General features: G+C 49.3%; 1 protein-coding gene across 3 annotated transcripts in view; it reads right to left on the bottom strand.

Moving 5' to 3' along the window:
- URB1 (URB1 ribosome biogenesis homolog) overlaps positions 1 to 14,332 on the bottom strand; it is an 81,324-nt gene that overhangs the window by 33,298 nt on the left and 33,694 nt on the right. For all 3 annotated transcript variants that reach the window (XM_055279485.2, XM_063639339.1, XM_055279486.2), the window contains exons 14-22: positions 13,262 to 13,374; positions 11,054 to 11,173; positions 8,968 to 9,084; positions 8,379 to 8,517; positions 7,457 to 7,627; positions 6,232 to 6,428; positions 4,220 to 4,438; positions 2,762 to 2,941; positions 91 to 946 (exon numbers count right to left, since the gene is read on the bottom strand). In XM_055279485.2, coding sequence (XP_055135460.2) covers positions 91 to 946; positions 2,762 to 2,941; positions 4,220 to 4,438; positions 6,232 to 6,428; positions 7,457 to 7,627; positions 8,379 to 8,517; positions 8,968 to 9,084; positions 11,054 to 11,173; positions 13,262 to 13,374 — 2,112 coding nt within the window. The remainder of the gene's footprint in view (positions 1 to 90; positions 947 to 2,761; positions 2,942 to 4,219; positions 4,439 to 6,231; positions 6,429 to 7,456; positions 7,628 to 8,378; positions 8,518 to 8,967; positions 9,085 to 11,053; positions 11,174 to 13,261; positions 13,375 to 14,332) is intronic.

The following is a 14,332-nucleotide window of genomic DNA, read 5'->3' as shown; positions in this document are numbered from 1 at the left end:
TTTCTAGGGTTTAAAAATGGCCACGCAGTTCACCTTCTTAGCCCGTGCAACTTAAGACTCCCAGCTGCCCAAAGTTAGCCTTTCCCTTACCTCCTGCTGGGCGTGTGAAGTGGCTCCGCATCCTGCACTGGAGGTACACATGGATGAGGGGGAGGAAGTCATCCAGGTCCCCCTGGAGGCCGAGCCCTGGGCCAGCCTGCAGGCACCACCGCTCGAACCACAGCAGGTGGGTGCAGCTCTCCTGGAGGAGCAGGGCAGCGATGCTGAGGGACGCCTGCGTGCGCTGGGCCAGGCAGTAGTCAAGCAAATCAGCCCCGACTGCGGGGGCCAGCACAGGGTCTCTCTGCAGAGTGTGGAGGAGCACCGTGTCCAGCTCGTCCACTGCTAGCATGGGCAGCAGAGCCCCCAGGCCTCTCACATACTCGGGGGACCACAGGAGCTCACCACTCTGCAGCTGATCCTGGTGGCTGCAGGTCAGCAGCTGCACCAGGGTCTTCCCAAGAGCATTCAGGTGTCTTTCTCTCCCGGGGGATTTCGTGGGTTTCTGGGTCACCAGGTGTGTCTCAGGCAGGCTCAGCAAGGCCAGGGTGATCTCACGGAGCTGGGCACCCTCCATGTATGGATGCAGCTCCTGCAGGGCCTCCAGCTGCAGCGGGGTCTTTGGTGGTGATGTGGCCGGGCCCGCCCTCCTGTTCTCAAGTTTCTTCAGCACACTCTGGGTGATGGCCTCTGAGTACCTGGCCAGAAGGCCCAGCTGCCCAATGTTCCGGAGTATTGGGGCACTTGCTGCCAGCAGCTTTAGGACCCCTGCACTAAAGTGGGTGGCCAGGAGCTTCACGAGGACAGGGCTGAGCGTGTGCGGCGGGAGGGCCTGCCGCTCCAGGGCCAGGAACCAGCCCTCCAGGGTGGGGTGTCTGAGGACAGCCACAAGCACCTCCTCCAGCGTCTGAAAGGCAGTGACGAGGCACAGACGTCACACAAGGCACAGGGCTAAGAGAGAGGCAGCAGCTGCCACACAAGTATTCACTGTTGTTAGCGGTTCAGAGAGCAGAAGGCCCCTTTCCTAATCCATTCCTTCCTCAAGCCCACATTTCCATGACCCCCTCAGGGGTGCCCACCACATCCTGGCCAAGCCCAGCCAGAGCTATCATCCAGTTATACCACAATCACCTGAGGCACTCCACCTGCCCCGGAAGGACTGGACTGTGACCTGGCTGGTGCCCCACCCACATTTGCAGGCACATGTCTGAAGAACCCAGCCTGCGTGAATTTCCAGCATGGGAAAAGTGCTCTCTATGGTCACTCAGTGTGGGGAGCGGGCCGTGCAGAAGCACCGCCATGTGAGTAAGATCAATCAGCTGCTGGCTTCTCCTCAGCAGGCTTGCCCTCCTAAATAAATCTGGTTGAGGGACAGGGGTGTCTACTTACAGCTGGGGTGATGTCAGTTTAGATGAGACCATGTGTCCGGGGAAAGTGGGTTGGGATTAAACCACCGTGTGTCTACGATCCTGAATTGAAAGTAATCCTGTCTCCACTGTCAGGAGGAGACTGGGCCTCGAGTGACCCCATAAAACCCCCAAACTAGTTCTGACTGGGCCAACTGAGTAAACATTGAGCAGAATGCAGTTGAGCACCCTTGCTGGATTAGAGAATAATTTCAGTCATTCCTCACAGCCCTGCTGAACCGATTCCTCACCAACGACACTCCACCAGTTCCCAGAGACAGAAAGAAATTTTCTTCCCTTATTTATTCTTAGGGAAGGAAAGAGGAGCCTGTCACAGTCTCCACTCAAGCTTTACCAGTTAAAAACAGCAAAGCTGGCCGGGCGCGGTGGCTCACGCTTGTAATCCCAGCACTTTGGGAGGCCGAGGCGGGCGGATCACGAGGTCAGGAGATCGAGACCACGGTGAAATCCCATCTCTACTAAAAATACAAAAAAAAATTAGCCGGGCGTGGTGGCGGCGCCTGTAGTCCCAGCTACTCGGAGAGGCTGAGGCAGGAGAATGGCGTGAACCCGGGAGGCGGAGCTTGCAGTGAGCCGAGATCGCGCCACTGCACTCCAGCCTGGGGGACAGAGCGATGGGGGACAGAGCGAGACTCCGTCTCAAAAAAAAAAAAAAAAAAAAAAAACAGCAAAGCACGATTACATATTGAGAATGCTTTGCCTCACACTGACTGGCGAATAGGTGGTCCCACCCAAGCAAATACCTCCCAGAAAGGCAACTCGGAGCTCAAAGGAAAAAAGTGTATATTTCAATTAGATTGTGAAACAAGGAACATGTCTGCCTCCTGAACCCGGTAAAACACGTTACATGGCAAACTGTGAGAGAAATAGTCATCCTGGCCCCAATTAAACAGCCTGCTTCCCAAGACTCCCAACAAGACAGAAAGGCTGCTGCTTCTCGGAGCAGTCTATTTCCTGTGTGTATTTCCTGTGAAAAGCAGCACCCGCTGCCCACCTTGCACTCAACACAAGCTGCAGCTATTCACGCTGTTTCTCAGCAGGCTCATCTCACACAGCGTGAGAGAAAGCTGTCTGCAGGGAGGGTGACTGTGCACAGAAAAGCAACTGGAAAGAGAAACGCCCAAATTAAACGGCACACTGGGCGGGTGATAGGAAGTTTTTATGATCTCTGCTATAGTTTCTGCATTTCCCAGTTTTCCCACAATAGGACCTATGTTTGTTTTTAAATCAGAAGTGAAGAGAAAGCCACTGCCCATGACTCTGGGAATAGGCTACCAGGTGACCTGTGGCGGTACCTGATCATTGGCCATCTCCAGCGAGGCCACGGACTCCATGTCCAGGAAGAGGTCGGCTTCGGCCCGGGCAGCCTCACATCTCTGCTGGTTCTGGGCATCCAGCTGCTCACAGTGGACAACCAGGCGCCTGAGGAGATCCAGGAAGAGCTGCAGGAGGGGTGGGCCCACACTTCTGCCCAGCTGTGAGAACAAGAGCACGAGCCTCAGCAGGGAAGAGACGGGCTCACAGCCACCAGGCAGTGACTTCCAGGGCCCGTGTTTTCAGAGTAGGAGACTCGGGAGGCAGGCTGAGATGGCAACTCCTCACAGTGTGTGAGACACCCGTCAACGCAATGCCATTTCTCAAATAAGAGATGTGTCTTCCTAAGCCTTGGTGAAACACAAAGGTTGTTTTGACTAAACTGAAAGGGACAGGCCCACCTCAAAACTTAAAAATGCCTCGAACCACATCAGGAACAGAAATTCATCAGCCAGCTACTAAACTAATAAACTTAAGAGGGACGACTGGGCCAGGCACGGTGGCTCATGCCTATAATCCCAGCACTTTGGGAGGCTGAGGTGGGTAGATTACCTCAGGTCAGGAGTTCAAGACCAGCCTGGCCAACATGGAGAAAACCCTGTCTCTACTAAAAATACAAAAATTAGCTGGGCGCGGTGGCGTGCACCTGTTATCCCAGCTGCTAGGGAGGCTGAGGGAGGAGAATAGCTTGAACACGGGAGGCAGAGGTTGCAGTGAGCCAAGATCCTGCCATTGCATTCCATCCTGGGCAACAAGAGCGAAACTCTGTCTCAGAAAAAAAAAGAAAGAAAGAAAGAAAGAAAGAAAGAAAGAAAGAAAGAAAGAAAGAAAGAAAGAAAGAAAGAAAGAAAGAAAGAAAGGAAGGAAGGAAGGAAGGAAGGAAGGGCTGGGTGTGGTGGCTCATGCCTGCAATCCCAGCACTGTGGGAGGCTGAGGCAGGCAGATCACTTTGAACCCAGGAGTTTGAGACCAGCCTGACCAACATGGCGAGAACTCATCTCTTCAAAAAACACAAAAATTAGCTGAGAATGGTGGTGCATGCCTATAGTCCTAGCTACTTGAAAGGCTGAGAGGTTGAAGGGTGGCTTGAGTCCACTGAGGTCGAGGCTGTGGTGAGCTATGACGCGCCACTGCACTCCAGGCTTGGTGACAAAAAACACAAAGGCCCGGTAGGGCCGCCAACCCGACCTACTATAGGAAGGGCTCTGTCTTGACCAGAGCTGCCCTGAAAACAAAGCCAGGCTGACCTGGCTCCCATCTGCAGCTGCTGAGGGACATGATGAGTTTGCAGCTGAGGTCTGGACAGAACAGCACTTAAACTGCCTCTGCAGTGAGTTCCAGGGAGCAAGAGTGTGCTGAGCTGTGGGCCCGACTCAGAGAAGTCTGAGCTCTCTGGTGGCAGCGCTCTGGAGCGTGTGGAGGATGGGGGCAACAGTGACCTGGCTGAAGTTCTCCACGGTGCTCCGCAGGTAGAGTAGCACCTGCTTGGCTGCGCGCAGGACCTGCTGCATGGGGAGGCGTGACATGGTGGCCTGCAACTGCGCCTGGATGTGCTCGTCCCGAAGCGCCTGGCTCTCGTAGGCTGCCTGCAGTAGGGCTGTGAAGGAGGAGGCCGAGGGAAGGGCAGAGGGCGAGGGGCTGCCCTGTGCCTGCAGCAGCTGAGGGAGACAGCAAAAGGCCGGGGAAGAGAAAGACACATCACCACAGATGAAAACGGTCATAGGCACGGGTAACACACAACAAACGGACATTTCACAAAGAAGCGCATGCTGGGATAGGACTAACGAATACGGGACCACATGGCATTTTACTTCAGTAGAGTAAGTTCTGGTACCATGTCATGCGTACTTTCCTAGAGCATTTCCACTGACCACATGTGAAGGCCCAAATTCATGCTGCATCGACACCCCTTGGAGAACAAGACAGGAGCCTGTCCCACAGGCAGGAGCCACGTGTGACAGAGGCAGGATGTGAATCACAAGAATCACCAGAAAGGGGGAAATCAGCCCACAGAGAAGCCTGCTCTGCAAGTGGCCTGCCTTCAGAAGACCTTCCCCAGGAGCTGTGGGTCAAATATCTTGTTAGAAGGATAGAAGATGGGCAGAACACAGAGAAATTTCTGGAGCCCTTCTGCCTCAAACTGAAGTTATTCATTTCTTCTAATGTTACTACCAAGCTGCCTTCTTTATTTACTCCACGTAGCTTATGTTGCTGTAATTCCATTTGACTTCCTTAGGCTAATAAAACCCAAGGCTGTAACATGCCCTGAAACTCGGTGGTTGTCAGAGTGTTCCCCAGGCCTGCAGCAGCCATGTGTGAAAAGCAAATTCTCAGGCTCCACCCAGACCTGCCAGGTCAGACACTGTGTGGCTGGAGCCTGGCAGTCAAGTTTGAATAGGCCCTCTGGGGAATTCCGACACAGCCTGGAGGGTGAGAACCCCTGCTAAGTCTTATTCCACAGAAGGTGGACAGCCACTCCAAGCAACCACGAGGGGCAGGACAGAACCTCCAATACCGCCACATAAGTTGCTGTCTGGCTATTGCTGTGGCCTACGTGTGGAGGAAGGTGGCAACAACGTTATGGGTGAGGGCTCTGGAGCCAGACTGCCTGGGCCGAATCCTGACTCCGCCACTGACTGGTGCTGGAACCACTCTGGGCCTTGGTTTCCCCATGTGCATAAAGGATGGTGAGAGTCCCGGCCTACTTCTCAGAGTTGCAGTGAGGATTAAACGGCCAAAAATACATGTAGTACACTTAGTACAGGACCTGGTATGCCTCCAAAAAACACACAGAAAATATGCAATCATTGTTGGCTATTGCTACCAATATCACAAGACAAGGAGGGTCTAAGCTGTCTGCTTTTTCAAATGCAGCTAAAATGAAATGAATGCACAAAAATGCATACCACAAATTTCGTGCCCCACACAGCATTGTAAATACTCTGCATTGGAGCCAGAATCCCACTACGAGAATGTAGTCCCCAGCAAAAGAAAATATACTTTTTCCTTTCCTTCCCCAACTTTAGCAGAAGAGACCCTGCTGGAGGCCTTGAGGGGCCATGTGTGACAGCTGAGCACAGTTTGTCTAGGGCCATGCTAAGGTCCGCAGAGGAGAGACAGGAGACAAGCATGCAGAGATAACAAGGTAAGGAAAAAAAGGAAGAGGCAATGCTCTTGCCCCAGGCTGGAAGAGGAATTCACCTATTATCATTACCAGGGAGCCAATGGGAAATTTAATTTGGCTGCATCACTGAGTCCTGTGTGTTCAGTTGTGTTAGCTGAGCACCAGGGATACTACTTAGCTTCCTCTCTTATGCAGGGGACTTTAGGGTAAGAAATTTCACCCTGCAGGTTGTCTGGCTACCCAACTGCACAGCTCTGGCGCAGCCAGCTGGGACCCTGGGAAGAACCCTGCACGGGAGCAGTGACCACAGCTGTGGCTGCAGCTCACCCAGGCCTCTCGGGCTTGCTCCGGGATCCAGAGGCTGTAGTATCTGTTAAACCGTGAGAGCTGGTGGCAGCAAGGCACCGGGCATGGAGGCTCAACCTTGTCATATGCCTGGAGCAGGAGACACAGAGCCAGGGGGTCCCTCTGGGTGTGGAGGAGGTCAGTTAGCACCGCCGTCAGATATGTCACAACGTTTTCCGCTGCAAAGGAACAACATGCATGTGGGAAGAGGCTGGCTGGGCCCACCCTTCTGTGACCTATCAATACCACCTTCTTCCACATACATGCAAGATGCTGAAAAATTCATGCAACTCCATGAGGGGACACATAACCACAGGGAAGGAGGTGCTACTACTGGAGACTGTACTAGGCTCTGTTTTATTAAACACATAGAGCAAAGTCAGACATCCGCTCCCAAGGCCCAGGAGTGAAGACCCAGGCATGGAAAAGGCCAGGCAAAAGCCACCTGGGACCAGGACTTGCTAGGTGTTCACCAATCCGTTTACTCTACCTCGGCACACAAGCCTCTCTTACATGTAGGCTGGGACCACATGCCCGGTTAGTCACTTTCAGGCCATAACACCCCTTGCTTGACTGTCCACCATTTCCACTTCCCTTTCCATGGTGATCTTGGAAGCCACAAATTGAGTTGGCATAGCTACAAAATGGGAGCAGCCTGAATCCCTGATCAACCTCTTGAAGGACAGCCAACCAGAAGAGCCACCTGGCCTGTACTGGACCATAGCATGGTCTAGAAACAGACCCTTATTTATTAAACTACTGACAAGTCAGGGCTTATTTGTTACTGCAGCAAAGCCTGAGTTCTCCCGACCAATCACACTCCTATAATCTGTGAGCACTTCCTTGGGTCTAAGTTGCCTGGAACATCCAACGAGTATGAAGGATTCATCCTCTGCATCAACATATCAAGAATAAATGTTGCCGAAAAAACATCAATGTTACAGAGGCTGTCTGGGCAGCCAGGCAAACACATTATTTCAGACTCATGCTCAAATGACCAATTTCCCAAAAGCCTAGCCAGCCCCAAGATCCCTACCCCTGTGCTCCTAGCTGTGCTGGTTGGGTAGCTATCACTCTGGGGGTTCTGACCTCTTGTTGCCCTGGATTCTCAGCAATTGATCCCAGAGCCCCTAGAATCCCACACCTCCCACCCTGCAAAGACTAGCTGGCCAGATGCAGCCAGAACATCCTGACTATACACAGGTACCTGCTTCATTGCCTGTCCCAAGGAACAACTTATTCCTGGCTTCCAGGGCCGCGGGGACCACAGCACTGAATGGGAACGTGAGCAGGATCATGTCTTCATTCAACGTGAACCCTATTTCCTCATCCAAGCCTTCACTGCCCTCCACCAGGACATCCACCATGTCGAGAACATCTGAGAGAGAAAGACGAGAATCCAGCTGATGTGAGAGCCACTGAAGGGTTTCACTGCAAATACCCACAGGGAGGCAGAAGCAGAATACGTGCAAAAAGAAAAAAGCCAAATTCCTCTTGGGGGGAGCATTTAATATAGTTTGACCCTAAACAGACGAAGATATTGCCTATGAAATCTTTCGTATCTTTGTCTGATAAAATGCAGGATATTCAGCTGAGGTGATAATAGGTTGAAGTTTCCTCAAGTGACACAAGAAGCCCAGGAACTTAAACCCAGATATTCAGGCAAACAAGCCAAAATCTGAGAGGCAAACTAGTTTGAGGGTTAAAGCACAGGCCAGAGCCAGAGTACCTGGGTTCTAATCCTGACTTTGCTATGCAGTAGCTGTATGAGCTTGAGCAAGTTATTATACTAAACCTCTCTGTGCCCTGGCCGCTTTATCTCTACATAAAATGAGTACAATAATAATACCCTTTTCTCTTGGGGTTGCTTATGAGATTTACATGAGTTAGGACTTAAAAAGAGCTTAAAACCCTACCTGGCACCCAGTAAATACTATGCAAATAAAACAACAAATGTTTCCCATTACATGAACACATAAGGAGATTTCATTTCCAGAACAGGCTGGTCTTTGCTGCAAAGGGATTGTGTGCACTTGGCCTAGGGCATTAGTGTTGTTCTCAATCTCTTAACATGTCAGTGTGGCTTGGTCTTCAGACCTCTGAGCAGCGCAGAACAGAACGGAACATACCGTCAATGTGGGAGATGGGAATGCTCATGTCATCGGTTTCTTGCTTCATCATAGTGGCCTGCAGCGTGCCTGCTTCTTGGACAAAGTCAGATGCTTTGTCTGTGTATGAATAGGGATTCGCCACCAATGTCAACAAAATCTGGGCATTAAAGAGCCAAATAGAAAGCATTCAGATGGTCACAGGTGAAATGAAAAAGCCAAAAAATGTCACTGGTCAAAATCAAGGGAAGTGATAATATGTTCAATCCTTAATCAGAATAGTTTTACTATGAAGTTGGGTCTAAACTTTTTATTGTGGAGTTAAAAAAAATCTCCTTTTACTATAGCACTGCTTTTAATATCGCTTTTGGTATACCTATTCCCACCAACAACAACAAATTCCCAAAAGGAAATGAAACAGCATGCTGTAATATATACCTATTTTACAGATTCTAAAACTAAGTAGATTCTGAAGTCTCAGCAAGAATTAGGAAGCAAGCCAGGACGAGAAGCCTTTTGGTGCTGGTGCATCAAAAATGTCTCGATTACGCTAAGAAGTTAATATAATTATCTCTGAGCATGTTCCTTTACGTGGGAAATATGTGCTTACGCGTTCCAGAAACTGAATCACAGTCTCTTTGTCCTCTTCCACGGTGTTCTCTAAATGCTCCAGCCAGAGCTCCAGCTCCTTCCAGGTGTGCTCAAACACCCCCGTGTCCCGCAGAATCTGCCAGGAAGTAGGCACCAGCGAAAAAGTCAGAACAGAACGCGCTTTCTTTCTATTCTTTGAGAAAGGGCCTCACTCTGTCACCCAGGCTGGAGTGCAGTGGCACGATCTCGGCTCACTGCAACCTCCACCTCCCGGGTTCAAGCGATTCTCCTGCCTCAGCCTCCTGAGTAGCTGGGACTACAGGCGTGCGCCAACACGTCCAGCTAATTTTTCTAATTTTTAGCAGAGACAAAAGTTTTGCCAAGTTGGCCAGGTTGGTATCAAACTCCTAGCTTCAAGTGATCTGCCTACCTTGACCTCCCAAAGTGTTGGGATTATAGGCATGAGCCACCACACCCAGCCTACAGGACCCACTTTCTGTCAGAGGTCAAGCAGTTTCATTGTGCTCCAGCACCACACACCCAAGGAGCACGCAGGGGGTGAAAGTTTCATCCCATTTTTCTCTGAAAGTTAGTCTTTCAACATAACATCCCCATTGCTGAGGGAAACAAGGAAATCATTCTATGCTCTCTCAAAGACAATATAATCTGGCCAGGCGTAGGGGCTCATGCCTGTAATCTCAGCACTTCAGGAGACTGAGGTGTGAGAACTGCTTGAGCCCAGGAGCTTGAGATTAGCAGAGGCAACACAGTTGAGACTCTGTCTCTAGAAAATAGTAATTAAAAAACTAGCCAGGTTAGTGGTGGTGTGCACACATGTGGCCCTAGCTACTCAGGAGGCTGAGCTGGGAGGATCACTTGAGCCCAGAAGGTCAAGATGGCAGTGAACTGTGATTGTAGCAGTGCACAGCAGCCTGGGTGACAGAGCGGGAGCCTGTCTCAAACAAACAAACAAAAAAGACAATATGATCCCTTCTCTCAAGGCTACTTATCCTTTATTCTCATTTCCTAAATAAAAAGAAGGGAAAAAATTTGGCTGCTACTTAGGAGCCAAAGACCTCTGGATTTTCACAAAGACGCAGGTAAATGTGTAAAACTTCACCCCTCACAGCTACTCAACCCTCAGCCTGTATGAAATTCTCCAAGGTCACAAGCCAGTCACATCATATCACTTCAATGTAGACCTCAAGACTCACTATTCCAACAGAAGAGAAACTGGTATGAGGCAGGACTTGAATGTGCTGAAGTGATGAAATGATTTCCCTAAATGGTCTGACAGCAGAAACTCAGAGTCTAACAGGCCTCATGGCACAGAGCCCTGCAACAGCATGCACCGAAGGAAAGCCTGACTGTGCCAATTTCACCTATTTGCAGTCAGATCACGAAATCTAGCTGGGGTCAGGTTCACAGCTGCACTACCTGGAAGGAAATGGCAACCTATGGAGGTCAAGACTTAGACTGCCACATTCTTTAAGCAGCTCAAGAGAGAAGGCTATTAAGTGCAGCAAGGTTATCAGCATTTCAAATAAAAGTGAAAGGTGAAACCTCTGTACCCTAAACATAGTGCATCCCCCAAGCTGTTTGTTGCAGAGCAGAAATGAGGACTAGATGTCCTACTGCTATCATAAGACCTGACATAGCTCTGGAAACATGAGTATCAAGGACAAAAAAAGAGAAGGAAATAAATTCCTATTCTCTTCCACTGGCTTTGATGACCCATGTGCTGTGGGTGATGGATTCGGGCAAAAAGGCTAAAAGCCCTGGAGAAGGCCGGAGCCTGGGAAGGAGGAAAGAGGCGCTGCCTAATAAACACCAAGAAGCCAAAATTTAGTATTGAGCCTACAACAAGCTAGAAATGACCTACCTAAAGAAAAAAAAAAAAAGTTTTTCCAATGCACCAGGCTGCCTCTCAGGAATGTAGCTAAGTGTAAGACACGATAAATTAAACTGCCATAAAACCTTCTATTTTAAAACTAAAAACAATCCCAATACCTCCTGAATTCAACAACTGTTTAACTAAACACTTATCATAAGGAAGATCTATACAAAATGCTTTTCAGAGTTAGAAACTGGTAGAAAATGCTCACCTTCATGATCAGAAGTTTGGTCAATGACTTCAGTTGTAAATGGCTACTAGTCACAAACATTTTCATTAGTAAGTAAAATACTGATCGTTCACCTCCAATAATTTCTGCATCTGGGCCTTCCTAGAGTTTAAACAATATTACGTATTTTTAGTATATATAATTACATACATAATTTTAATATATAGTTATATATTAGAAATATACCATGGGGCCAGGCATGGTGGCTTACACCTGTAATCTCAGCACTTTGGGAGGCCAAAGCAGGCAGATCACCTGAGGTCAGGCGTTCGAGACAAATCTGGCCAACATGGCGAAACCCTGTCTCTCCTAAAAATACAAAAATTAGCTAGGCATAGTGGCGCATGCCTGTAGTCCCAGCTACTTGGGAGGCTGAGGCAGAGGTTGCAGTGAGTCCAGATGACGCCACTGCACTCCAGCCTGGGCAACAGAGTGAGACTTCATCTCCAAAAACAAAAAACAAAACATAACGTAACAGGAGCCATCACTTGCTGAACACACAGTATGCTGCCAGGTCCTTACCTCATCTCATTTTAACCACAATTTGGCAGGAAGAGTAGCAAGAGGAAGCACAGGTAGCCCTGTTCCTGTGCCGGAGCCGTCCTAGGGGCCCAGCTTACACTGACTCACTGAATCCTCCCAACACCCCTGTGAGGTGGGTACAGCTGCTACCCTATTTTACGTATGTGGGAACTGAGGCACTGAGAAGGCATCTGGCTGTTCACTGGGAACCAAGGCAGATGCTGTGCTGTCTGGTGGATGGTGAGCAGGAGGGACCCCAGGCTGTCTGAGTCCATCAAATGATGTCCTCGTTACTTTCATCACGATGCCAGTGCTGATAGAATGGATTGCTTATGCATAACTTATCCTCCTCAAAAGGCTTCTGGGCTTTGAACATGTCTTCAACAAGTACATGGAGCTCCAGATCCCCAATCCAAACTCTACTGAGCCTTGGTAATGAGGACAACCCTGAACATGGTGAGGTGCTGGTTAGCTTAGGCAAAGCCAGCAGATATAAGCATAAGGTGGGGCGCAGGATATAAATTCACACCAGCTCTTTCAAATTATGAGGCCTCTGTTCACTTTCCAACTAAATTATCAAGATCCCATGAGCCCAGTTGAGCTGGAGTGAAAACCAATCAGCAATGCCCGAGCCTGTCACCTCCCTAGGACTGGTGGCAATGACCTCACATCTCAGTGGAATGGTGGCAAGCAGAGCTCTGGGCAGCACTGCCTGGGTCCCATCCTGGACCCACCACTCATGGACAGGACCCTGCAGAAGGTTCTGACGTTCTGTGCCCAGCTGCCTTGTCTTTAAGTAGTGTGAACTGAGCAGCCACATGAAGCATCCGTAACCTGCCCAGCATGCGAGTAAGTTCTCAGTAAGAATGACCCTCAGCTACGATGCAGGGAAGCCTCAGAATGGGGACTTGAGGGAGAGACACATGGTCCCAGAGGCACAGCATTCTTAAGTCTTCCTGGAAATGTCGCATGTAAAAATGCCAACATACATTTCCATACTACTGGTTCCATATAAGATCTAAGTCATTAAAAAATACATCAGCTCAGATTATAAGAAACACTTGGACAATGATTAATTTTGCTTGATCATATTCCCTCCTCCTCTTTGCATAGAAATGATGCAGCATCCTGGGCGTAAGCCCAGCGTAAATATCTGTGGCATCCTGAGCTTCCCTTTATGATTTAACATTATGTTCTCCAAAAAGTTCTGGAAGATATTTTATTAAAGACCTAGAAAAAAATGCTGGCAATGTCTACTGATTCTTCCACCAGCCTCAACCCTCTCCTGACTTGGTTATCTATTCTCATCTCGTCTTTAATTCTTCCAGGATGAGGACAAAAGAAAAGGTATGTATTTTATTTTGTTTATTATTTAAAACTGAGAAAAACGTAAAACAGTTGAGATAAACAAGAAACTCCCTGGACTCAGCAACAATGTATTTGCAGCAAGGCCATGTTAAGCACCCTATTTTACAAAAGCAAGCAGGTTCCCAGGCCTCCTGGTTCATGAATCAGGACCTCTGCTGTGGGTCTCTCTAAAATGAGAACTGTTAACCTCTTCTGCCTTGCCCCGTCAGGTTCTGAGCCAGTTAGCAATTCATCAGGCTAAGAAGCCACCCGGCGCAGCAGGTTAGCTTAGGGCAGAAGACTGGGAGCTCTGCTTCCTACCTGTGCCTTTAACCATAGAAACTTGTTGGCTGGCAGCTCCAGGGCCACCTTCAGCATGTGGTGCTGCAGAATGGGAGGCACCTCCTCTCGAAGGCCCTGCTCAGAGATGATGCCTATGGGTGAAAAAGAGGCAGGCTGAAAAAAGTCACGCGGACGTGGGTGCCCAGCAATTGCTGCCCTGGCCAGAAGGACAAGGAACTCACCATGGAGAAAGAAAAAGGGTGGATGCAGGGTTCTGTTTCTCTGTCCTGTGCTCACCCTCACATGGCACATCTCACCTGATGCCCCCCCACACCCTGGTCTGTCCAAATCTTTCAACAAAAAGCCCAAATCCCACTTGCCTGAAGAAGCCCTCCCGTGCCACAGAGTCCACACTGACCCCGAACAGCTGGAATCACTGCACCCACCAAGTGCCCTCCAGGGGTGGGCTCTCGCTAACGTTCTCCCTGGCTCCCCAGACAGCAAGCATTTTGTGGACAGAGACTGCAGCCACCTGCGCCTGAGACTGGGTCCTCATCCTCTAGCGGGCTCTCTGGGCTTCTCCTTTGCTACCAAATACTAAATGGCCACATTCTAGTAAATTTCGTATTTCCACAGCAAAGAGAATCTTTCACCTTCAAATGATTAAAAAGTGAATTGCGGCTTTCGAAAAGGAGTATTTCAATAGCTCATATAAATTCCAAGAATGATATTTTTGCAAGTCTTCTCCCATAGGCCCAATTATAAAGTGGATCAGACAAACTTTACTATCCAGGCAACATGACCAGATAAGCATTGTTACTTTTGTAAGTTTGAACCTGACTCGGCGGGGTAAAAGACGAAGTAACTATGTCAAAAGTGTCTCTGCATGAACAGGATGTCGCTTCTGCAGGACCCTCGTTTCTGCTACACCCTCTGCACCCCTGCTCCCTTGAAAAGTGACTTTAGAGTTAACGTCACATGATCGGATTTGTGGGCCATTCATGCAGGTTGCTCAGCACTTGGAAGCTGGCTGGCTTCTTCCATTGTTCTCACTGCTATCAAGTGTTCATCTCATATTTACTTAAGGAAGACCAGCTATTTAAAAAATAC

Source organism: Symphalangus syndactylus, chromosome 5, assembly GCF_028878055.3.
Source record: "Symphalangus syndactylus isolate Jambi chromosome 5, NHGRI_mSymSyn1-v2.1_pri, whole genome shotgun sequence".
Taxonomy (NCBI): domain Eukaryota; kingdom Metazoa; phylum Chordata; class Mammalia; order Primates; family Hylobatidae; genus Symphalangus; species Symphalangus syndactylus.
Note: the sequence above shows the minus strand (reverse complement) of the source record. Positions and strands in the feature narration are given on the sequence as shown.